This window comes from Agelaius phoeniceus, chromosome 38, assembly GCF_051311805.1.
Source record: "Agelaius phoeniceus isolate bAgePho1 chromosome 38, bAgePho1.hap1, whole genome shotgun sequence".
Classification (NCBI taxonomy): Eukaryota; Metazoa; Chordata; class Aves; order Passeriformes; family Icteridae; genus Agelaius; species Agelaius phoeniceus.
Genome location: NC_135304.1, coordinates 1595404 through 1620232, shown reverse-complemented (window position 1 = coordinate 1620232; position 24829 = coordinate 1595404). Strand labels below are relative to the sequence as shown.

The 24829-nt window shown below is 60.8% G+C and overlaps 1 protein-coding gene across 1 annotated transcript in view; it reads right to left on the bottom strand.

Moving 5' to 3' along the window:
* Positions 1-2415: 2415 nt before the first annotated feature.
* LOC129134614 (lysine-specific demethylase 5C-like) overlaps positions 2416-24829 on the bottom strand; it is a 63621-nt gene continuing 41207 nt past the window's right edge. The window contains 11 exon segments of the mRNA XM_077172550.1: positions 2416-3031; positions 4569-4778; positions 8606-8805; positions 10827-10884; positions 13833-14360; positions 16540-16674; positions 16750-16929; positions 19272-19410; positions 21625-21887; positions 21889-21984; positions 23138-23234. Of these exon segments, the coding sequence (XP_077028665.1) occupies positions 3023-3031; positions 4569-4778; positions 8606-8805; positions 10827-10884; positions 13833-14360; positions 16540-16674; positions 16750-16929; positions 19272-19410; positions 21625-21887; positions 21889-21984; positions 23138-23234 (1915 nt within the window). The 3' untranslated portion in view covers positions 2416-3022.

Here is a 24829-nt window from a genome sequence, read left to right as displayed (position 1 = left end):
GACTTTACCTCAAAAATTGGAAAATTTACCTCAGAAAATTGAAACTTTAACTCAAAAAAGGGAAAATTTACCTCAGAAATTGGAAAATTTACCTCAGAAATTGGAAGTTTTATCTCACTCACTGATTTTTGAGGTTTCGGCTCTTCCTTTGGGACGGATTTCACTTCATGAAAGGTTTTTTTAATCTCAGCAAAGGTGAATTTTACCTCATAAATGAGGCCTTTACCTCAAGAAAAGGCCGCGTTTACCTCACAAAAGGCCATTTTTACCACAAAAAAAGAACTTTTCACCTCAGGGCGCAGATTTTGCCTCAGAAATGTAAAATTTACCTTGAAAAGGCCTCGTTCTCTCGGTGAAAGGGGCATTTTGCCTCAGAAAAGTGGGATTTTGCCTCAAAAAGGTGAATTTCACCTCACAAAAGTTCATTTTTCACCTCACAAAAGGGCATTTTTCACCTCCTGAAGGGGTTTTTCCCTCAGCACCAGGAATCGCTCCAGGGATCCCAGAGGTGACTCCCGCACCCGCCTGAACCCCAAAAACCCAAACCCCGAAATCCTGAATCCCGCGAAATTCTGAACCCCCCAAAAACCCAAACACCAAAAAATCCTGAATCCCTTGAAATTCTGAACACCCCAAAATCCTGAATCCCTTGAAATTCAGAAACCCGCAAAATCCAAACCCCGAAAAATCCAAAACCCAAAAACCCAAACCCCCAAAATCCTGAATCCCTCGAAATTCTGAACCCCCCAAAATTCAAACCCCAAAACCCAAACTCCCAAAATCCTGAATCCCCTGAAATTCTGAAATTCCGAAATCCTGAACCCCCAAAAACCCAAATACCAAAAATCCTGAATCCCTCGAAATTCTGAACACCCCAAAATCCTGAAACTCCAAAAACCCAAACCCCAAAATCCTGAATCCCCCGAAATTCTGAACCCCCCAAAAACCCAAACCCCCAAAATCCTGAATCCCTCGAAATTCTGAACCCCCCAAAAACCCAAACCCCCAAAATCCTGAATCCCTCGAAATTCTGAACCCCCCAAAACCCAAACCCCAAAATCCCGAATCCCTTGAAATTCTGAAACCCCCAAAATTCAAAAACCCAAACCCCCAAATCCTGAATCCCGCGAAATTCTGAACCCCCCCAAAATCCAAACCCACAAAATCCTGAATCCCTCGAAATCCTGAATCCCTCGAAATCCTGAATCCCCAAAACTGTGAACCCCGAATCCCTGAACCCCCAAAATCCCTGAACCCCCCAAATCCCTGAACCCCCAAAAATCTGAACCCCCAAAATGCCGAACCCCCAAAATCCCTGAAACCCCCCAAACCCCTGAACCCCTAAAATCCCTGAACTCCCCAAAAACCCTGAACCCCCCAAAATCCCTGAACACCCAAAGTCCCTGAACCCCCCAAAATCCCTGAGCTCCCCAAAATCCCTGAACCCCCAAAATCCCTGAACCTGCCAAACCCCTGAACCCCTAAAAATCTGAACCCCCAAAAACCCAAACCCCAAAACCCCTAAAACCCCCAAATCCCTGAACTCCCCAAAAACCCTGAACTCCCCAAAACCCCTGAACCCCTAAAAATCCCGAACCCCCAAAACCCCTGAAACCCCCAAAATCCTTGAACCCCCAAAATCCTGAACCCCCAAAAACCCGAATCCCTCAAAATCCTGAACCCCCGAAACCCTGAAGTCCCAAAACCCCTGAACCCCTAAAAATCTGAACCCTCAAAAACCTGAATCCCTCGAAATCCTGAATCCCCAAAACTGTGAACCCCAAACCCCTGAACCCCCCAAACCCCTGAACCCCTTAAAATCTGAACCCCAAAATCTGAACCCCAAAATCTGAATCCCCAAAATCCCAAACCCCCAAAATCCCTGAACTCCCCAAAACCCCTGAACCCCCAAAATCCCTGAACCCCCCAAACCCCTGAACCCCTAAAAATCTGAACCCCTCAAAACCCTGAACTCAAGATCCTGAATCCCCAAAATCCCAAACCCCCAAAATCCCTGAACTCCCCAAAACCCCTGAACCCCCAAAACCCTGAACTCCCCAAAATCCCTGAATTCCCCAAAATCCCAAACCCCCCAAAACCCCTGAACACCCAAAGTCCCTGAACCCCCCAAAATCCCTGAACATCCAAAATCCGTGAACCCCCCAAAAACGTGAACCCCCCAAAAACCCGAAACCCCCAAAATCCCTGAACTCCCCAAACCCCTGAACCCCCCAAAATCCCAAACCCCCCAAAATCCCAGACCCCCCAAAACCCCTGAACCCCTAAAAATCTGAACCCCCCAAAATCCCAAAGCCTCAAAACCCCTGACCCCCCCAAAATCCCTGAACCCCCAAACCCCTGACCCCCCCAAAACCCCAACCCCTCCCCAAACCCCCCCAAAAAAACCCCTCCGAGTCCTTTTTAACCTCCAAAGTTTAATAATAATAAAAAAAATCATAATACAATAAAATAAGGGCCGGCCCCGCCCCCCCCGCTCCGAAGAGCTCGAGCCTCGTTAGTGTGGGGGAGGGGAGGGGGGGAGGGGCAGGGGGGGCCCCAAATCTGCCCCGCCCCCACCCCCACCCCCCCCAAATCCTATAAAAAACCCGGTGGGGGAGGGGCGGGGGGAGGGGCTGGCCCTGCTGTGCTGGTTGGGGCCCCTCCCCCTCCATTTTGGGGCTCCCCCTCCCCATTTTGGGGGTTCCCCCTCCCCCATTTTGGGGGGGCTCCCCCTCCCCATTTTGGGGGCTCCCCCTCCCCGTTTTGGGGCCCCCCCGGGGCTGAACGATACAAAAGAAAGAAATGAAATAATTACATCGCGGGGGGGGGAGGGGAGAGGGGAGAGACCCCCACCCCCCCCCAGCACCCCCAGCCCCAAATGGGGGGGGTGGGGATGGGGGGGAGGGGCTCAGGGTGAGGGGGCGGGGCCGGGCTGGCCCCTCCCAGTCCATCCCCACCGTGTCGGGCGCGTCCGTCGGTCCGTCCGTGTCTGTGTCTGTGTGTCCGAGCTGGGGGCGCCGCGTCACGAGTCCTGGGGGGCACAGGGGGGGACAGGCCTGGAACCGCTGCACCCCAAAAACGCTGCACCCCAAAATTACTGTACCCCAAAAACAACGCACCCCAAAAACAACTGTACCCTAAAATCGCTGTACCCCAAAACCGCTGCACCCAAAAACAACTGTACCCCAAAACAACTGTACCCTAAAACCCCTGCACCCCAAAAACAACTGTACCCCAAAACCCCTGCACCCCAAAAACAACGCACCCAAAAACAACTGTACCCCAAAACCGCTGCACTCCAAAATTACTGTACCCCAAAACCGCTGCAACCCAAAAACAGTGTACCCCAAAAACAACTATACCCTAAAAACACTGTACCCCAAAACCGCTGTCCCCAAAAACAACTGTGCCCCAAAAAACATTGTACCCCAAAATCACTGAATTCAAAACCGCTGCACCCCAAAACCCCTGTACCCTACAACTGCTGCACCCCCAAACCAGCCCCATGGATCCCTGGACAGGGGGAACCCCCCAGAGCCGCTGCTCTGCACCCCAGAATCCTCCTGGACCCCCATTAACCCCATAATGTCCCCCATTAACCCCTTCTGTGCCCCATAGTCCCCCCATTATTCCCCTAATGCCCCCACTAAACCCTTCTATACCCAACTCCCCCATTAACCCCTTCTGTACCCCTAATCCCCCCTTAACCCCTTCTATACCTCATAACACCCCCGTTAACCCCCTCTGTGCCCCATTAACCCCTTCTGTACACCCCAATCCCCCATTAACCCCTTCTGCGCCCCATGACCCCCTCATTAACCCCTTCTATACCCCATAATCCCATTAACCCCCTCTGCACCCCATTAACCCCTTCTGTACACCATAATCCCCCCATTAATCCTTTCTATACCCCATAACACCCCCTCTAACCCCCTCTGTACCCCATAATCCCCCCCATTAACCCTCTCTGCTCCCCATTAACCCCTTCTGTGCACCCCAATCCCCCCTTAACCCCTTCTGCGCCCCATTAACCCCTTCTATGCCCCATTAACCCCTTCTGTACACCCCAATCCCCCCATTAACCCCTTCTGTGCCCCATAACACCCCCATTAACCCCTTCTATGCCCCATTAACCCCTTCTGTGCCCCATCATCCCCCCATTAATCCCTTCTCTACCTCATAACACCCCCCTTAACCCCCTCTGCACCCCATTAACCCCTTCTGTACCCCTAATCCCCCATTAACCCCTTCTATACCCCATAACACCCCCTCTAACCCCCTCTGTACCCCATAATCCCCCCCATTAACCCTCTCTGCTCCCCATTAGCCCCTTCTGTGCACCCCAATCCCCCCTTAACCCCCTCTGTGCCCCATTAACCCCTTCTATGCCCCATTAACCCCTTCTGTACACCCCAATCCCCCCATTAACCCCTTCTGTGCCCCATAACACCCCCATTAACCCCTTCTATGCCCCATTAACCCCTTCTATACCCCACAATCCCCCCATTAACCCCTTCTGTGCCCCACAGTCCCCTCCCCATTAACCCCCGTGTGCCCCCCGCGCTCACCCCCGGGGTCTGGGCCCCGGCCGTGGGGCTGTCCCGGGGGTCCCGGGGGTCGCCCCCGCCCTCGGTTCCCCGGCTCCTCTTTGGCTCCAGCTCCTCCTTGGCCAGGGAGGGCAGGAGGTGCCCCCCCCCTCCCCGCTCCGCCCGGCGCTTCCGGCGCCTCTCGGGATCCCGGCCGCGGGCCCGAGGCCCCCGGCGCTCGGCCTGCTCCAGCTGGGGACAGGGGACAAACAGGGACCCCTGTCAGACACCCCAAATGGGGACAGGAGGGGACACACAGAGACCCTCAGGCACCCCGGCGCTCGGCCTGCTCCAGCTGGGGAGGGGGACACAGAGAGACCCCCGTCAGACACCCCAAAATGGGGACAGGGGACACAGAGAGACCCTCAGACAGCCCGGCGCTCGGCCTGCTCCAGCTGGGGACAAACAGGGACCCTCAGACAGCCCGAAATGGGGACAGGGACACAGAGAGACACCCTCACACCCCGGCGCTCGGCCTGCTCCAGCTGGGGACAAACAGGGACCCTCAGACACCCCCAGATTGGGGACAGGGACACAGAGAGAGACCCCCTCAGACACCCCGGCGCTCGGCCTGCTCCAGCTGGGGACAAACAGGGACCCTCAGACACCCCAAATGGGGACAGGAGGGGACACACACACACACACAGGGACCCTCAGACAGCCCGGCGCTCGGCCTGCTCCAGCTGGGGACACAGAGAGAGACCCTCAGACACCCCAAAATGGGGAGGGGACACACACACACAGAGACCCCCTCACACCCCGGCGCTCGGCCTGCTCCAGCTGGGGACAGAGAGGGACCCTCAGACAGCCCGAAATGGGGACAGGAGGGGACACACAGAGACCCTCAGGCACCCCGGCGCTCGGCCTGCTCCAGCTGGGGATGGAGGGGACAGAGACCCCTGTCAGACACCCCAAAATGGGGACAGGAGGGGACACACACACAGAGACACCCTCAGACAGCCCGGCGCTCAGCCTGCTCCAGCTGGGGATGGAGGGGACAAACAGGGACCCTCAGACAGCCCGAAATGGGGACAGGGGACACACACACACACAGAGACCCCCTCAGACACCCCGGCGCTCGGCCTGCTCCAGCTGGGGATGGAGGGGACAGAGACCCCTGTCAGACACCCCAAAATGGGGACAGGAGGGGACACACACACACACAGAGACCCCCTCAGACACCCCGGCGCTCGGCCTGCTCCAGCTGGGGACAAACAGGGACCCTCAGACACCCCAAATGGGGACAGGGACACAGAGAGACACCCTCGCACCCCGGCGCTCGGCCTGCTCCAGCTGGGGACAGGGGACAAACAGGGACCCCTGTCAGACACCCCAAATGGGGACAGGGGACAGAGAGAGACCCTCAGACAGCCCGGCGCTCGGCCTGCTCCAGCTGGGGACAAACAGGGACCCTCAGACAGCCCGAAATGGGGACAGGGACACAGAGAGACACCCTCACACCCCGGCGCTCGGCCTGCTCCAGCTGGGGACAAACAGGGACCCTCAGACACCCCCAGATTGGGGACAGGGACACAGAGAGAGACCCCCTCAGACACCCCGGTGCTCGGCCTGCTCCAGCTGGGGATGGAGGGGACAGAGAGACCCCTGTCAGACACCCCGAAATGGGGACAGGAGGGGACACACACACACACAGAGACACCCTCACACCCCGGCGCTCGGCCTGCTCCAGCTGGGGACAAACAGGGACCCTCAGACACCCCCAGAATGGGGACAGGGACACAGAGAGACCTCCTCAGACAGCCCAGCGCTCGGCCTGCTCCAGCTGGGGACAAACAGGGACCCTCAGACACACCCAGATTGGGGACAGGGGACACACACACACAGAGAGGGACCCTCACACACCCCGGCGCTCGGCCTGCTCCAGCTGGGGAGGGGGACACAGAGAGAGACCCTCAGACAGCCCGAAATGGGGACAGGAGGGGACACACACACACACAGAGACACCCTCACACCCCGGCGCTCGGCCTGCTCCAGCTGGGGACAAACAGGGACCCTCAGACACCCCCAGAATGGGGACAGGGACACACAGAGAGACCCTCAGACACACCCAGATTGGGGACAGGGGACACAGAGACCCCCTCAGACACCCCAGCGCTCGGCCTGCTCCAGCTGGGGACACAGAGAGACCCTCAGACAGCCCCAATGGGGACAGGGGACACAGAGAGAGGGACCCTCAGACAGCCCCAATGGGGACAGGGGACACACACACACAGAGACCCCCTCAGACACCCCAAATGGGGACAGGGGACACACAGAGAGAGGGAGAGAGACCCCCTCAGGCACCCCGGCGCTCGGCCTGCTCCAGCTGGGGATGGAGGGGACAAACAGGGACCCCCGTCAGACACCCCGAAATGGGGAGGGGGACACACACAGAGAGACCCTCAGACACCCCCAGATTGGGGACAGGAGGGGACACACACAGGGACCCCCGTCAGACACCCCAAAATGGGGGGGGCACACACACAGGGACCCCCATGAGACACCCCCAAATCGGGAGGGGGGACATAGAGACCCCCGTCAGACACCCCCAAAATGGGGACAGGAGGGGACAGCCCCATCAGACACCCCCAAATGGGAGGGGAGAATCTGGGCTGACAGGGGTTAATTGGGGGGGGGGGGGGGGCAGTGGGGTATAGAGGGGGTGCAGGAGGGGTTAAGGGGGGGATTATGGGGTATTGAAGGGGTTAATGGGGGATTGTGAGGTGTAGAGGGGGTTAATGGGGTGTAGAGGGGGTTAATGGGGCAGAGAGAGGGTTAATGGGGGATTATGGGTTACAAAAGGGGTTAATGGGAGGGTTGTGGGGTGCAGAAGGGGTTAATGGGGTGCAGAAGGGATTTATTGGGGGTGTTGTGGGGTGCAGAAGGGGTTAACGAGGGGTTATGGGGTACAGAAGGGGTTAATGGGGCACAGAGGGGTTTATTGGGGGTTGTGGGGTACAGAAGGGGATTATGGGGCACAGAGAAGGTTAATGGGGCACAGAAGGGGTTAATGAGGGGTTTTTGGGGTATAGAGAGGGTTAATGGGGGAATTATGGGGTACAGAGGGTCCCAATGGGTTTGGGGTCCCCGGGGCAGTTTCAGGGTGCCTGGGGCAGTTTTGGGGGTTTGTTCTGTACCCAGGGCAGTTTCGGGGTCCCCATGGCAGTTTTGGGGTCCCCGTGGCAGTTTCGGGGTCCCCGTGGCAGTTTCGGGGTCCCCATGGCAGTTTTGGGGTCCCCGTGGCAGTTTTTTTTTGGGGTCCCCGTGGCAGTTTCGGGGTCCCCATGGCAGTGTTGGGGTCCTGGGGCAGTTTTGGGGTCCCCATGGCAGTTTCGGGCTCCCCAGGGGCAGTTTTGGGGCTCCCATGGCAGTTTTGGGGTCCCCATGGCAGTTTTGGGGCTCCCATGGCAGTTTTGGGGTCCCCATGGCAGTTTTGGGGCTCCCATGGCAGTTTTGGGGTGCCCATGGCAGTTTTGGGGGTTGTGCTCTGTACCCCATGGCAGTTTTAGGGTCTTGGGGCAGTTTTGGGGGTTTGTTCTGTGCCCCGGGCAGTTTTGGGGCTCCCAGGGCAGTTTTGGGGTTTGTGCTCTGTACCCCAGGGCAGTTTCGGGGTCCCGTGTAATTTTTGGGGTGCCCATGGCAGTTCTGGGGTCCCTGTGGCAGTTTTGGGGTCCTGGGGCAGTTTCAGGGGTTTGTTCTGTACCCCGGGGCAGTTCTGGGGGTCCCGGGGCAGTTTCAGGGTCCCCGTGGCAGTTTTGGGGGTTGCGCTCTGTACCCCAGGGCCGTTTTGGGGTGCCCAGGCATTTTTGGGGTCCCCCGTGTCAGTTTTGGGGTCCTCAGGCAGTTTCGGGGTTGTGCTCTGTACCCCAGGCAGTTCTGGGGTCCCGTGTCAGTTTTGGTGTCCCCGTGTCAGTTTTGGGGTCCCGTGTCATTTTTGGGGGTTGTGCTCTGTACCCCGGGCAGTTTTGGGGTCCCCAGGCATTTTTGGGGTCCCCATGGCCATTTTTGGGGTCCCCTACCTCGAGCAGCAGGCGGAACAGCCCCAGCGGGGGCGGGCGCGTCGCCTGCAGCAGCCGCCAGATGCTCTGGGCCTCGTCCAGCGTCACCTCCAGCAGGTCCCCCTCCATCATCAGCTCCTCCAGCGGCCGCCGCGCCGCCTCGGGCAGCTCCAGCACCGGGCCCTGCAGCCGCGGCAGCGCCGCGCCCAGCGCCTCCAGCTCTGCAGGGACACCATGGGGACAGTGAGGGGACATGGGGACAGCATGGGGACACCACAGGGACACAGGGACACAGCCATGGGGACACAGTGACACAGCGTGTGTGCCCTCGGGCAGCTCCAGCACCGGGCCCTGCAGCTGCGGCAGCGCCGCGCACAGCGCCTCCAGCTCTGTGGGGACAGTGAGGGGACACCATGGGGACATTGTGGGGACATCATGGGGACATGGACATGTCACCATTGCCAGCTCCAGCACCGGGCCCTGCAGCCGCGGCAGCGCCGCGCCCAGCGCCTCCAGCTCTGCGGGGACAGTGAGGGGACACCACAGTGACACAGGGACACCATGGGGACACAGCGTGTGTGCCCTCAGGCAGCTCCAGCACCGGGCCCTGCAGCCGCGGCAGCGCATCCAGCTCTGCGGGGACATGGGGACATCGTGGGGACACCATGGGGACAGCATGGGGACACCACAGTGACACAGCGTGTGTGCCCTCGGGCAGCTCCAGCACCGGGCCCTGCAGCCGCGGCAGCGCCGCACCCAGCGCCTCCAGCTCTGTGGGGACAGTGAGGGGACATCATGGGGACACGGGGACACAGGGGCCCTGCAGCCGCGCCCAGCGCCTCCAGCTCTGCGGGGACACCGTGGGGACAGTGAGGGGACATAGGGACATTGTGGGGACACCATGGGGACATTGAAGGGACACCATGGGGACACAGGGACCCTGCAGCCACAGCAGCGCTGCACTCAGCGCCTCCAGCTCTGCGGGGACACCATGGGGACATCGTGGGGACATTGTGGGGACACCATGGGGACACCATGGGGACACCATGGGGACATGGACATGTCCCCATTGCCAGCTCCAGCACCGGGCCCTGCAGCCACGGCAGCGCCTCCAGCTCTGCGGGGACACCATGGGGACAGTGAGGGGACATCATGGGGACATTGTGGGGACACCCACACACACAGGGACATGGGGACGCAAGGACATGGGGACACAGAGTGGGCTCAGCGCCTCCAGCTCTGCAGGGACACCGTGGGGACATTGAGGGGACACCATGGGGACAGTGTGGGGACACCACAGGGACACCACAGGGACCCCCAGAGATCCACAGGAGCCCCCAGCACCGCTGAGCTCACCCAGGACCCAGGGGATCCCCAGATCACTCTGTCCCTGCCCCATGGGATCTGCTGGACCCCTCTGTCCATCCTGGATCCCATCCTGGATCCCTCTGTCTGTCCCTGGATCCCTCTGTCCCTCCTGGATCCTTCTGTCCATCCCTGGATCCCCCTGTCCCACCCTGGATCTGTCTGTCTGTCCCTGGGTCCCTCTGTCCCTCCTGGATCCCTCTGTCCCTCCTGGATCCCTCCCTGGGTCCCCCTGTCCACCCTGGATCCCTCTGTCCCTCCCTGGATCCCTCTGTCCGTCCTGGATCCCTCTGTCTGTGCCTGGATCCTTCTGTCCCTCCTGGATCCCTCTGTCCCTCCCTGGATCCCTCTGTCCATCCCTGGATCCCTCTGTCCCTGCCTGGATCCCATCCTGGATCCCCCTGTCCCTCCCTGGGTCCCTCTGTCCCTCCTGGATCCCACCCTGGATCCGTCTGTCCGTCCCTGGTCCCTCTGTCCCTCCTGGATCCCTCTGTCCCTCCTGGACCCCTCTGTCCATCCTGGATCCCTCTGTCCTTGCCTGGACCCCTCTGTCCATCCCTGGATCCCTCTGTCCATCCTGGATCCCTCTGTCCATCCTGGATCCCACCCTGGATCCGTCTGTCCCTCCTGGATCCCTCTGTCCCCTCCTGGATCCCATCCTGGATCCCCCTGTCCCTCCTGGATCCGTCTGTCCCACCCTGGGGCCCTCTGTCCTATCCTGGATCCCTCTGTCCGTCCCTGGATCCCATCCCTGGATCCCACCCTGGATCCCATCCCTGGATCCCATCCCTGGATCCCACCCTGGATCCCATCCCAGGTCCCCCCGTCCGTGCCCCATGGGCTCCCCAGGCTCTCCCCAGGCCCCAGCCCCGCTCACCCGAGGGCAGGGCTCCGTTCTTCTCCGGGCTGGGGGCGTCCCCGTTCTCCACCGACACCTGGGGGGGTGCAGGGAAGGTGTTCTGGGGGGGGCAGCCTCCCCCAGCCCCAAAATCACACCAAAAACACCCCAAAACACCTCAAAAACACACCAAAATCACCCCAAAACACCCCAAAAACACACCAAAAACACCTCATAACCTCAAAAACACCCCAAAACCACTCCATAACCCCAAAACCACCCCAAATCACCCCAAAAACACCCCAAAAACACCCCATAATTCCAAAAACTCACCAAAACCACCTCAAAAACACCTCAAAACCCCAAAACACCCTTTAACCACCCCATAACCGCACAAACACCCCCAAAACACCCCATAACCCCAAAAACACACCAAAAACATCCAATAATCCCAAAAACACACCAAAAACACCCCATAATCCCAAAAACACCCCATAACCCCAAAAACTCACCAAAAATACCTCAAAAACACCTCAAAACCCCAAAACACCCCATAACCACCCCATAACTGCAAAAACACCCCCAAAACACCCCATAACCCCAAAAACACACCAAAAACACCCCATAACCCCAAAACCACACCGAAAACACCTCAAAAACACCCCAAAACCCCTCAAACCCCCAAAAACACCTGAAAAACTCCCCATAACCCCAAAAACACACCAAAACCACCCCAAAACCACAACAAAAACTCCCCATAACCCCAAAAAAACACCAAAAACCCCAGAATTCCCCCTAAATTCCCATATCTTGTTGGGCTCGTTGCAGCTGGCTCTGACACCCTGAATTCCACCCCAAATCCTCCCCAAATCTCCATAAAACCCTCACAATTCCCCCTAAAACCCCCACAATTTCCCCCAAAACCCCCCATAATTCCACAAAAAACCCCATAATTTCCCCCCAAACCCCCCATAATTCCACAAAAAAACCCATAATATCCCCCCAAACCCACCTTGGTCTGCTCGTTGTGGCTGGCCTCATGCAGGGCTCTGACACCCTAAATTCCCCCCAAATCTCCCCCAAATCTCCCTAAAACCCCCATAATTCCCCCTCAAAACCCCCATGAATTTCCTAAAACCCCCATAATTCCCCCCAAAACCCCATAATCTTCCTAAAACCCTGAAAATTCCCCCTAAATTCCCCACCTTGGTGTGCTCGTTGCAGCTGGCTCTGACACCTTGAATTCCACCCCAAATCCTCCCCAAATCTCCATAAAACCCCCACAATTCCCCTAAAACCCCCACAATTTCCCCCCAAATCCCCCATAATTCCACAAAAAACCCCATAATTTCCCCCAAAACCCCCCATAATTCCACAAAAAACCTCATAATTTTCCCCAAAACCCACCTTGGTCTGCTCGTTGTGGCTGGCCTCATGCAGGGCCCTGACACCCTAAATTCCCCCCAAATCCCCCTGAATCTCCCCCAAATCTCCCTAAAACCCCCATAATCCCCCTCAAAACCCCCATGAATTTCCCTAAAACCCCCATAATTCCCCCCAAAACCCCATAATCTTCCTAAAACCCCGAAAATTCCCCCTAAATTCCCCACCTTGGTGTGCTCGTTGCAGCTGGCTCTGACACCCTGAATTCCACCCCAAATCCTCCCCAAATCTCCATAAAACCCCCACAATTCCCCTAAAACCCCCACAATTCCCCCCCAAAACCCCCCCATAATTCCACAAAAAACCCATAATTTCCCCCAAAATTTGCCCACCTTGGCCTGCTTGTTGCGGCTGGCCTCACACAAGGCCCTGTCACCATCGCTGTGGTGCAGCCGCTGCCGCAAGGCCCCGACACCATAAATTCCCCCCAAATCACCCCCAAATCTCCCTAAAAGCCCCCCAAATCACCCCCAAACCCCTCTAAATCTCCCTAAAACCCCCATAAACCCCCCTAAATCTCCCCAAAACCTGCCCACCTTGGTCTGCTCATTGCAGCTGGCTCTGACACCCTGAATTCCACCCGAAATCACCCCAAACCTCCCTAAATCTCCATAAAACCCCCACAATTCCCCCCCAAACCCCCATAATTTCCCCCCAAACCCCCCATAATTCCACAAAAAAAACCCATAATTTCCCCCAAAACCCCCCATAATTCCACAAAAAAACCCATAATTTGCCCCAAAACCCGCCCACCTTGGCCTGCTCATTGCGGCTGGCCACATGCAGGGCCCTGTCACCATCGCTGTGGTGCAGCTGCTGCCGCAGGGCCCCAACACCATAAATTCCCCCCAAATCACCCCCAAATCTCCCCTAAAACTCCCATAATTCCCCCTAAATCACCCCCAAAACCCCTTTAATTCCCCACCTTGGCCTGCTCATTGCAGCTGGCCTCGCGCAGGGCACCGTCACCATCACCGTGGCACAGCCGGTGCCGCAGGGCCCTGACACCCCCAAATCACCCCCAAATCTCCCTAAAACCCCCCCAAATCTCCTAAAACCCCCATAAATCCCCCTCAAAACCCCCATGAATTTCCCAAAGACCCCATAATTCCCCCCCAAAATCACCCCAAAACCCCCCCAAACCCCTTTAATTCCCCTCCAATCCCCACCTTGGCCTGCTCATTGCAGCTGGCCTCGCGCAAGGCGCCATCACCATCGCCATGGCACAGCCAGTGCCGCAGGGCCCTGACACCCCAAATCACCCCCAAATCTCCCCAAAACCCCCCCAAATCACCCCCAAACCCCTCTAAATCTCCCCTAAAACCCCCATAATTCCCCCCAAACCCCCCCAAATCCCCCATAATTCCCCCAAATCACCCCAAAACCCCTTTAATTCCCCACCTTGGTCTGCTCGTTGCGGCTGGCCTCGCGCAGGGCTCCGTCACCATCACCGTGGCACAGCTGGTGCCACAAGGCCCCGACACCATAAATTCCCCCCAAATCACCCCCAAATCTCCCTAAAACACCCCCAAACCCCTCTAAATCTCCCTAAAACCCCCATAAACCCCCCTAAATCACCCCAAAACCCCTTTAATTCCCCACCTTGGTCTGCTCGTTGCGGCTGGCCTCGCGCAGGGCTCCGTCACCATCACCATGGCACAGCCGCTGCCTCAGGGCCGCCAGGCGCTCCAGGGGCCCGGCCACCTCGGGGGAGGCCAGGAGCTGGCGGGCGCGGTCCTGCCAGGTGATGGCTCTCTCGGTGAGGCACTGCAGGGCCTCGCCCTCGGGCAGCCGCACCGGCAGCTTCTGCAGGGCCACCAGCAGCGCCAGGATGGTCTCGAGGCGCGGCCGCCGCGAGCGCTGGCACAGCGGGCACAGGAACTTGGAGTCCCACTCCCACCAGGCCGGCGATGGTTTCTGGGAGCCCAGGCGGGGCCAGGCCACGCAGGAGCCGTGGAACCAGTCCCGGCAGAGCTGGCACTGCAGCATGGCCGGCCCCGAGGGCTGCCCGCACACGCAGGAGGGAGGGCCCGGGCCCGGCAGGGGCGGCGCCGATTTCTGGGCGTTGGCGTGGCGGAGGCGCAGCATTCCCTCCTTCTCCTTCTGCTCGCCCTCCTTGAACGCCACGATCTGGGGGGACAGACCAGAGTGACACAGGGTGTGACCCTCATCCCAAACCCCTCAATGTCCTCCTTGAACGCCACAATCTGGGGGGATAGAGATTGGGGGTGACACAGGGTGTGACCCCCACCCCAAATCCCCTCAGTGCCCTCCTTCTCCTTCTGCTCGCCCTCCTTGAACGCCACGATCTGGGGGGATAGAACGGGGGGAGAGGGTGGGACCCTCATCCCAAATCCCCTCAGTGCCCTCCTGCTTGCCCTCCTTGAGTGCCACAATCTGGGGGACAGAATGGGGTGAGATTGGGGGTGTGACCCTCATCCCAAACCCCTCATCCCAATCCCCTCAGTTCCCTCCTTCTCCTTCTGCTCGCCCTCCTTGAACGCCACAATCTGGGGGACAGAACAGGGGGACAGGGGAGGTTACCCTCATCCCAATCCTCCTCAGTGCCCTCCTCCTTGCCCTCCTTGAATGCCACAATCTGGGGGACAGAATGGGGGTGAGATTGGGGGGTTACCCTCATCCCAATCCCCTCATCCCAAACCCCTCCGTGCCCTCCTTGAACGCCACGATCTGGGGGACAGAAAGGAGTGAGAGGGTGGGTGACCCTCATCCCAAACCCCTCATCCCAATCCCCTCAGTGCCCTCCTTCTCCTTCTGCTCGCCCTCCTTAAATGCCACAATCTGGGGGGACAGAATGGGGTGAAAGGGTGGGTTAAACCCTCATCCCAAATCCCCTCAGTGCCCTCCTTGAACGCCACAATCTGGGGGGACAGAGATTGGGGGTGACACAGGGTGTGACCCCCACCCCAAAACCCCTCAGTGCCCTCCTCCTTGCCCTCCTTCTATGCCACAATCTGGGGGGACAGAGATTGGGGGTGACACAGGGTGTGACCCTCATCCCAAACCCCTCATCCCAAACCCCTCCTTGCCCTCCCTGAACGCCACAATCTGGGGGAGAGCAGGGGGTGAGAGGGGACAGGGATGGAGGAAATGTGGGTGCCCCCCACCCCAAATCCTTGAATGTCAAAATCTGGGGTGGAGGAGAGCAAGGGGTGACAGGGGACAATGAGTGGGGGGGGTCATAGGGTGTGACCCCCACCCCAAAATGCCACAATTCAGGGGGTGGGGGAGCAGGGGGTGAGAGGGGACAGGGATTGGGGAAATGTGGGTGCCCCCCACCCCAAATCCTTGAGTGCCAAGATCTGGGGAACAGTAGGGGCATGAGAGGTAACAGAGTTGGGGAAATGTGGGTGCCCCCCATGCCCAAACCCCCAAACACTTGGATCTGGAGGGAAATTGGGAGTGTGAGAGGGGACAGGGATTGGGGGGGGTCACAGGGTGTGCCCCATCCCCAAAACCCCCCAGTTTGGGGAGAACAAGGAACACGAGCAGTGACAGGAACCCAGGTCAGATGTGGTGCCCCCCCACCCCAAACCCCTGAATGCCAAAATCTGGGGGACAGCAGTGGGGTGAGAGAGGGGACAGGGACTGGGGGAATGTGGGTGCCCCCCACCCCAAAACCCTGAATGCCAAAATCTGGGGGACAGCAGTGGGGTGAGAGAGGTGACAAGGACTGGGGGAATGTGGGTGCCCCCCATCCCCAAACACCTAAACCCCCCCAGTTTAGGGAGAATGAGGAACATGAGCAATAATAGCAATCGAGGCTGGATGTGCTGCCTCCCACCCCAAACCCCCAATGCCAAAATCTGGGGGACAGCAGTGGGGTGAGAGAGGTGACAAAGGAGTGGGGGAATGTGGGTGCCCCCCATCCCCAAACCCCTGAATGCCAAAATCTGGGGGACAGCAGTGGGGTGTGAGGGGTGACAAGGACTGGGGGAAAGTGGGTGCCCCCCATCCCCAAACACCTAAACCCCCCAAATCAGGGACAATAACGAATATGAGCAGAATCGAGGGCAGACGCGGTGCCCCCCACCCCAACCACCCCAACCACCCCAATCCCGGGGTGGGCACAGCAGGGCTGGGACCAGTGCCAGTGCTGGGGGTGCCCCCCACCCCAACCACCCCAATCCCGGGGTGGGCACAGCAGGGCTGGGACCAGTGCCAGTGCTGGGGGTGCCCCCCACCCCAACCACCCCAACCACCCCAACCACCCCAATCCCTGGGTGGGCACAGCAGGGATGGGACCAGTGCCAGTGCTGGGGGTGCCCCCAGAGCCCCCCCTGCTCACCACGGCCCCGGGGTCCCGCAGGTCCTGCGCTGACAGCCCCAAGCTCTCGGCGTCCAGGCGGTAGAGCCCTGGCTCCTGCCGCCACTTGAGCCTCTTGCTGCTGTCGGAGCCAGCATCAGCGCAGGGACACAGCACCTGGGGGACACCATGGAGGGGTCAGCGCCCTGCCAGGACCCCCCAGAGCCCCCCCAGGGCCTCCCCCAGACCCACCTCGAGCAGGGTGTAGCAGGAGTTCTTCTTGAGGAAGGTGCGGGAGGCCTTGTCCCGCCAGGAGTGCGCGGTGCCCACCTGCACCTCGAGCTGCCGCAGCTCCTCCAGGCGCACGGGCAGGTCCCGGCCCACGGCCACCAGACCCTCCAGGTCATCCAGGCAGGGGTAATGGTCACCGTTCTGAGGGGACAGTGACATGGGGACATGGCCACCAGACCCTCCAGGTCATCCAGGCAGGGGTAGTGGTCACCGTTCTGAGGGGACAGTGACATGGGGACACATGGGGACACGGCCACCAGACCCTCCAGGTCATCCAGGCAGGGGTAATGGTCACCGTTCTGAGGGGACAGTGACATGGGGACATGGCCACCAAACCCTCCAGGTCATCCAGGCAGGGGTAATGGTCACCGTTCTGAGGGGACAATGACATGGGGACATGGCCACCAGACCCTCCAGGTCATCCAGGCAGGGGTAATGGTCACCGTTCTGAGGGGACAGTGACATGGGGACATGGCCACCAAACCCTGCAGGTCATCCAGGCAGGGGTAGTGGTCACCGTTCTGAGGGGACAGTGACATGGGGACACATTGGGACACAGCCACCAGACCCTCCAGGTCATCCAGGCACGGGTAGTGGTCACCGTTCTGAGGGGACAGTGACATGGGGACACATGGGGACACCAAGCCCTCCAGGTCACCCAGGCACGGGTAATGGTCACCGTTCTGGAGGGAAAGTGACATGAGGACACATGGGGACACGGCCACCAAACCGTCCAGGTCATCCAGGCATGGGTAATGGTCACCGTTCTGGGGGGACAGTGACATGGGGACACATGGGGACACATGGGGACACATGGGGACATGGCCACCAGACCCTCCAGGTCATCCAGGCACGGGTAGTGGTCACTGTTCTGAGGGGACAGTGACATGGGGACATGGGTGACATGGGTGACATGGGGACACATGGGGACACCAAGCCCTTCAGGTCATCCAGGCACAGGTAATGGTCACCGTTCTGAGGGGACAGTGACATGGGGACATGGGGACACATGGGGACACCAAACCCTCCAGGTCATCCAGGCACGGGTAGTGGTCACCGTTCTGAGGGGACACGGGGTCAGGGGTGACATGGGGACACGTGGGGACACGGTGGCAGGAACAGGGACAGGATGGGATGGGGACATGGTGGCAGATGGGAGGGGTCCATGGGGACAGGGACATGGAGGTGTCCAGCATCCATGGGGACAGGACAGGGATGGTCAATGTCCAGAACCCATGGGGACAGGGACGTGGAGGTGTCCAGTGTCCGTGGGGACAGTGTGGGGACACAGAGGTGTCCAATGTCCACAGGGACAAGACAAGGATGTGCAGTGTCCAGGATCCGTGGGGACAGGGACAGGGAGGTGTCCAGTGTCCACAGGGACAGGATGGGGACACAGGAATGTCCAGAGTCCATGACAGGGACAGGGAGGTGTCCAGTGTCTGTGGGGGACAGGACGGGGGATGGACAATATCCAGAATCCATGGGGACAGGGACACAAAAGCATCCAGGGGGACAGAGTGGGGACACAGGGTGTCCAGTGTCTGGGGACAGAGACAGGGAGGTGTCCAGTGTCCACAGGGACAGTGTGGGGGACACAAGGGTGTCCAGAGTCCATGACAGAGACAGGGAGGTGTCCAGTGTCCACAGGGACAGGATGGGGACACAGGAATGTCCAGAGTCCATGACAAGGACAGGAGGTGTCCGTGTGTCCACAGGGACAGGATGGGGACACAGGAACGTCCAGAGTCCATGACAAGGACAGGGAGGTGTCCGTGTGTCCAGGATGGGACACAGAGGTGTCCCCTGTCCAGGAGACAGCCCAGGCACTCAGGGCTGTGCAGTGAGGGGTCCCTGGGGGTCCCAGGGGTCTCAAGGGGGGTCCTAAGGGGTCCAAGGGGGGTCCCAGGGTGTCCATGGGGGTCTCAGGGTGTTACTGGGTGGTCCCAGGGTCTCAGGGTGTCCCAGGGGTGTCCCAGGGTGTCCCCAGGGGGGTTCCAGGGGGTCCCAGGGTCCCCCAGGGGGTTTCAGGGGGGGTGTCCCAGGGGTCTCAGGGGGTTCCAGGGGGGTCCCAGGGGGTCTCAAGGGGGTTCCAGGGTGTCCCAGGGGTTCGTCCCAGGGTCTCTCAGGGTGTCCCAGGTGGTCCCAGGGTGTCCTGGGGTGTCCTAGGGTTTCCTAGGGGGTCCCAGGGGGGGTTTCAGGTGTCCCAGGGATCCCAGGGGGTGTCCTCCAGGGTGTCCCAGGGGGTTCCAGGGTTCCAGGGGTCCCAGGGGTGTCCCTCAGGGGGGGGTTTCAGGTCTCCCAGAGGATCCCAGGGTGTCCCAGGGTGTCTCAGGGTGTCCCAGGGGGTTTCCAGGGGGGAGTGTCCCCAGGGTGTCCCAAAGGGTCCCAGGGTGTCCCAGGGTGTCACCAGGGGTGTCCCAGGGGGTGTCCCAGGGGTGTCCAGGGTGGCCCCCAGGGTGTCCCAAGGGTGCAGAGCCCACCTGGATCTCCTCGACGTCGGCGATCCAGGCTCGGGCCTTGCCCAGGGCCTCCTTCAGGGCCTGGATGTTGGGCAGCAGCGCTGGAATGTTCTCGGCCTCCTTGATGATGGCAGCCAGCGTGGCCGGGGGGTGCTTCTGCCTGTGGGGGGCAGAGCCAGGGACCTGAGACCCCCATGACACCCCAGGGACCCCCATGATACCCCAGAGACCCCCCTGATACCCCAGAGACCCCAGAGCCAGGGACCTGAGACCCCCCTGACACCCCAGGGACACCCCTGACACCCCAGAGACCCCCCTGACACCCCAGAGCCAGGGACCTGAGACCCCCCTGACACCCCAGGGACACCCCTGACACCCCAGAGACCCCCCTGACACCCCAGAGCCAGGGACCTGAGACCCCCCTGACACCCCAGGGACCCCCCTGACACCCCAGGGACCCCCCTGATACCCCAGGGACCCCCCTGATACCCCTGATACCCCAGAGCCAGGGACCTGAGACCCCCATGACACCCCAGGGACCTGAGACCCCCCTGATACCCCAGGGACCTGAGACCCCCCTGACACCCCAGAGACCCCCCTGACACCCCTGATACCCCAGAGCCAGGGACCTAAGACCCCCCTGAAACCCCAGAGACCCCCCTGATACCCCAGAGCCAGGGACCTGAGACCCCCATGACACCCCAGAGACCCCCCTGATACCCCAGGGACCCCCCTGACACCCCAGAGCCAGGGACCTGAGACCCCCCTGACACCCCAGAGACCCCCCTGATACCCCAGGGACCCCCACGATACCCCAGAGACCCCCCTGACACCCCAGAGACCCCCCCTGACACCCCAGAGACCCCCACGATACCCCAGAGACCCCCCTGATACCCCAGGGACCCCCCTGATACCCCAGGGACCCCCCTGATACCCCCATGACCCCCCTGATACCCCAGGGACCCCCACGACACCCCCAGAGCTCCCCCTGACACCCCAGAGCCAGGGCAGGAGCCTCTGAGGAGCAGCTGAACCCCAAACTTTCATCCCCCTCCCCACAGAGTCACCCCCAGCCCCTTTGTCCCAACTCAGGGAACAGAGGGCACAGCCCCAGCCCCCCCTCAGGGGCAGCCCCCAGCCCCACACCTCCCTTTGGGGACAGCTCCAGCCCCCTTGGGGACAGCTCCAATCCCTTTATCTCCATTTAGGGATGGCTCCAGCCCCTTTATCCCCCCCTGGGTAGGGGTCTCTCCCTTTGGGGACACCTCCAGCCCCTTGGGGACACCTCCAGCCCCTCTGGGGACACCTCCAGCCCCTTTGGGGACAGCTGCAGCCCCTTTGGGGACAGCTCCAGCCCCTTGGGGACAGCTCCAGCCCCTTTGGGAACAGCCCCAGGCCCTTGGGGACAGCTGCAGCCCCTTTGGGGACACCTCCAGCCCCTTTATCTCCCCCTGGGTCAGGGTCTCTCCTCCTGGGGACAGCTCCAGCCGCTTTATCTCCCTTTGGGGACACCTCCAGTCCCTTTATCTCCATTTAGGGACGGCTCCAGCCCCTTTATCTCCCTTTAGGGACGGTTCCAGCCCCTTTATCTCCCCCTGGGTCAGGGTCTCTCCCTTTAGGGACACCTCCAGCCCCTTTATCTCCCTTTAGGGACAGCTCCAGCCCCTTTGGGGACAGCTCCAGCCCCTTTATCTCCCTCTGGGGATGGCTCCAGCCCCTTTATCTCCCTTTAGGGATGGCTCCAGCCCCTTTATCTCCAGCCCCTTTATCTCCATTTGGGGACAGCTCCAGCCACCTTGGGGACAGCTCGAGCCCCTTTACCTCCATTTGGGGACAGCTCCAGCCCCTTTGGGGACAGCTCCAATCCCTTTATCTCCCTTTAGGGATGGCTCCAGCCCCTTTATCTCCAGCCCCTTTATCACCCCCTGGGTCGGGGTCTCTCCCCCTGGGGACAGCTCCAGCCCCTTTGGGACAGCTCCAGCCCCTTTATCTCCCCTTGGGTACAGCTCCAGCCCCTTTATCTCCCTTTGGGGACGGTTCCAGCCCCTTTGGGGACACCTCCAGCCCCTTTATCTCCCTTTAGGGATGGCTCCAGCCCCTTTATCTCCAGCCCCTTTATCCCCCCCCGGGTCGGGGTCTCTCCCCCTCGGGACGGCTCCAGCCCCTTTATCTCCCTTTGGGGACAGCTCCAGCCCCTTTGGGAACTGCTCCAGCCCCTTTATCTCCCCCCGGGTCGGGGTCTCTTCCCTTGGGGACGGTTCCAGCCCCTTTGGGGACAGTTCCAGCCCCTTTATCCCCCCCAGCTCAGGGTCCCTCCCTTTAGGGACATCTCCACCCTCCCATCTCCCCCCAGCCCGGGCTCCCTGGCCCCGACCTGGCCTCGAGGCACATCTGGGCCTTCTCCTCCCAGCGCTGGGCGATGGTCAGCAGCTCCTGCAGCTCGGCCATGGCCACGTCCACGGCGGGGCTGGGGGCCACGGTGCGGCCGGCCTGGATGAGGCCGCGCATGACGGGCAGGGGGACGCGGGCGCGGGGGGAGCGCAGCGTGGCCGTCACCTCCTCCAGCCACGCGGCCTGGGCCAGCTGCCGCTCCAGCCGCCGGCCCTCGGGCACCTCCACGCCCAGGCGGGCCCCCGCGCTCCAGCAGCTCCTGCAGGGCCCCCGCGCCCGGAGCGGCAACGGCCAGCACGGCCCGGGCCTCGGCCTGGAAGGCTTCGACTCGGTCCAGCAGGGCCTGGGGGGACAGGGGACACAGGGTCAGGGAGAGACAGGGACAATGTGGGACACACAGGGGACACCCCAGAGATTCCCCCCCCTCGGCCTGGAAGGCTTCCACTCGGTCCAGCAGGGCCTGGGGGGGACAGGGGACAGCGTGGGACATCGTGGGGACACAGAGGGGACAGTGTGGGACACACAGGGGACAGTGTGGGGACACCCCAGAGATTCCCCCCCTCGGCCTGGGAGGCTTCGACTCGGTCCAGCAGGGCCTGGGGGGGACAGGGGACAGTGTGGGACATCGTGGGGACAGCAATGGGACAGTGTGGGACATCGTGGGGACAGTGTGGGACAGACAGGGGACAGTGTGGGACATCGTGGGGACAGACAGGGACAATGTGGGACATCATGGGGACACCAATGGGACATGGGGTTAGGGACACACAGGGGACAGTGTGGGACATCGTGGGGACAGACAGGGACAATGTGGGACAGACAGGGGACAGCGTGGGGACACCCCAGAGATTCCCCCCCCTCGGCCTGGAAGGCTTCCACTCGGTCCAGCAGGGCCTGGGGGGGACAGGGGACAGTGTGGGACATCGTGGGGACAGAGAGGGGACAGTGTGGGACATCATGGGGACAGCAATGGGACAGTGTGGGACATCATGGGGACAGACAGGGGACACGAGGACAGGGATGGATGGACAGTGTGGGACATCATGGGGACAGTGTGGGACACACAGGGACACAGGGTCAGGGACACACAGGGGACAGTGTGGGACATCATGGGGACAGACAGGGGACACGGGGACAGGGACAGACAGGGGACAGTGTGGGACAGACAGGGGACAGTGTGGGACAGACAGGGGACATCGTGGGGACAGTGTGGGACATCATGGGGACAGACAGGGGACACTCCCGGGACATTGTGTGATACCCCTGGGACACACAGGGACAATGTGGGACACAGAGGGGACAGCAATGGGACACACAGGGACACGCCTGGGACACTGTATGACAGCCCAGACACTGTGGGACACCACTGGGACACTGTGTGACACTCCAGGGACCCCGTGTGACCCCGTGTGACCCCGTGTGACCCTGTGTGACCCCGTGTGACCCCGCGTGACCCCGTGTGACCCCGCGTGACCCCAGGTGACCCCGTGTCCCACCTGCACGTCCCCGATCTGGTGCATCACGCAGGGCAGTTGGTTCATCTGCTCCAGGAACGCCCGCAGCTCCTCCAGCGTCAGCGCCGGCGCGGGGACCCTGCGGGGACAGGGACATTGTGGGGACACTGCGGGGACAGGGACATTGTGGGGACATTGCTGGGACCCTGCGGGGACAGGGACATTGTGGGGACACTGTGGGGACAGGGACATTGTGGGGACACTGTGGGGACACTGTGGGGACAGGGACATTGTGGGGACACTGTGGGGACAGGGACATTGTGGGGACAGGGACATTGTGGGGACAGGGACATTGTGGGGACCCTGCGGGGACAGGGACATTGTGGGGACAGGGACATTGTGGGGACCCTGCGGGGACAGGGACATTGTGGGGACATTGTGGGGACACTGTGGGGACAGGGACATTGTGGGGACCCTGCGGGGACAGGGACATTGTGGGGACAGGGACATTGTGGGGACACTGTGGGGACAGGGACACTGTGGGGACACTGTGGGGACAGGGACATTGTGGGGACACAGCTGGGGACCCTGCGGGGACAGGGACATTGCTGGGGACAGGGACATTGTGGGGACATTGTGGGGACAGGGACATTGTGGGGACAGGGACACTGCAGGGACAGGGACATTGTGGGGACCCTGCGGGGACAGGGACATTGTGGGGACAAGGAGGGGACCCTGCAGGGACAGGGACATTGCTGGGGACAGGGACATTGTGGGGACACAGCTGGGGACCCTGCAGGGACAGGGACATTGTGGGGACAGGGACATTGCTAGGGACACTGAGGGGACACTGTGGGGACAGGGAAAGGACAGGAAGAGGATGGGGACCCTGCAGGGACAGGGACATTAAGAGGATGGGGACCCTGCAGGGACAGGGACACTGTGGTGACACTGTGGGGACCCTGTGGTGACACTGCTCAGCTGGTGACACTCTGGGGACACTGTGGGGACACTCTGGGGACACTCTAGGGACACTGTGGTGACACTCTAGGGACACTGTGGTGACACCGTGGTGACCCCAGTGACCCCGTGGTGACCCCATGGTGACCCTGTGGTGACACTGCCCAGCTGGTGACACTGTGGTGACACCGTGGGGACACTGTGGGGACCTTGTGGTGACACTCTGGGGACACTCTGGGGAGACTGCCCTGCTGGTGACACTCTGAGGACACTCTAGGGACACTGTGGTGACACCGTGGTGACACTGGTGACACTCTAGGGACACTCTGGGGACACTGCCCTGCTGGTGACATTCTGGTGACACTCTAGGGACACCGTGGTGACCCTGTGGGTGACAACTCTGGTGACCCCGCGGTGACCCCGTGGTGACCCCATGGGGATGCTGGGTGACACTCTGGTGACACTGCCCAGCTGGTGACCCCCGTGGTGACCCCGTGGTGACCCTGAGGTGAGCCCGTGGTGACACTGCCCTGTGGTGACCCTGTGGTGACCCCGAGGTGACCTCATGGTGACCCCGTGTGGTGACACCGCAGTGACCCCGTGATGACCCCGTGGTGACCGTGAGGTGACCCCATGGTGACCCCGCGGTGACCCCGTGGTGACCCTTGTGCTGACCCCGTGGTGACCCCCGCGGTGACACTGCCCAGCTGGTGACCCCGAGGTGACCCTGAGGTGACCCCGTGCTGACCCCGCGGTGACACCATGGGATGCTGG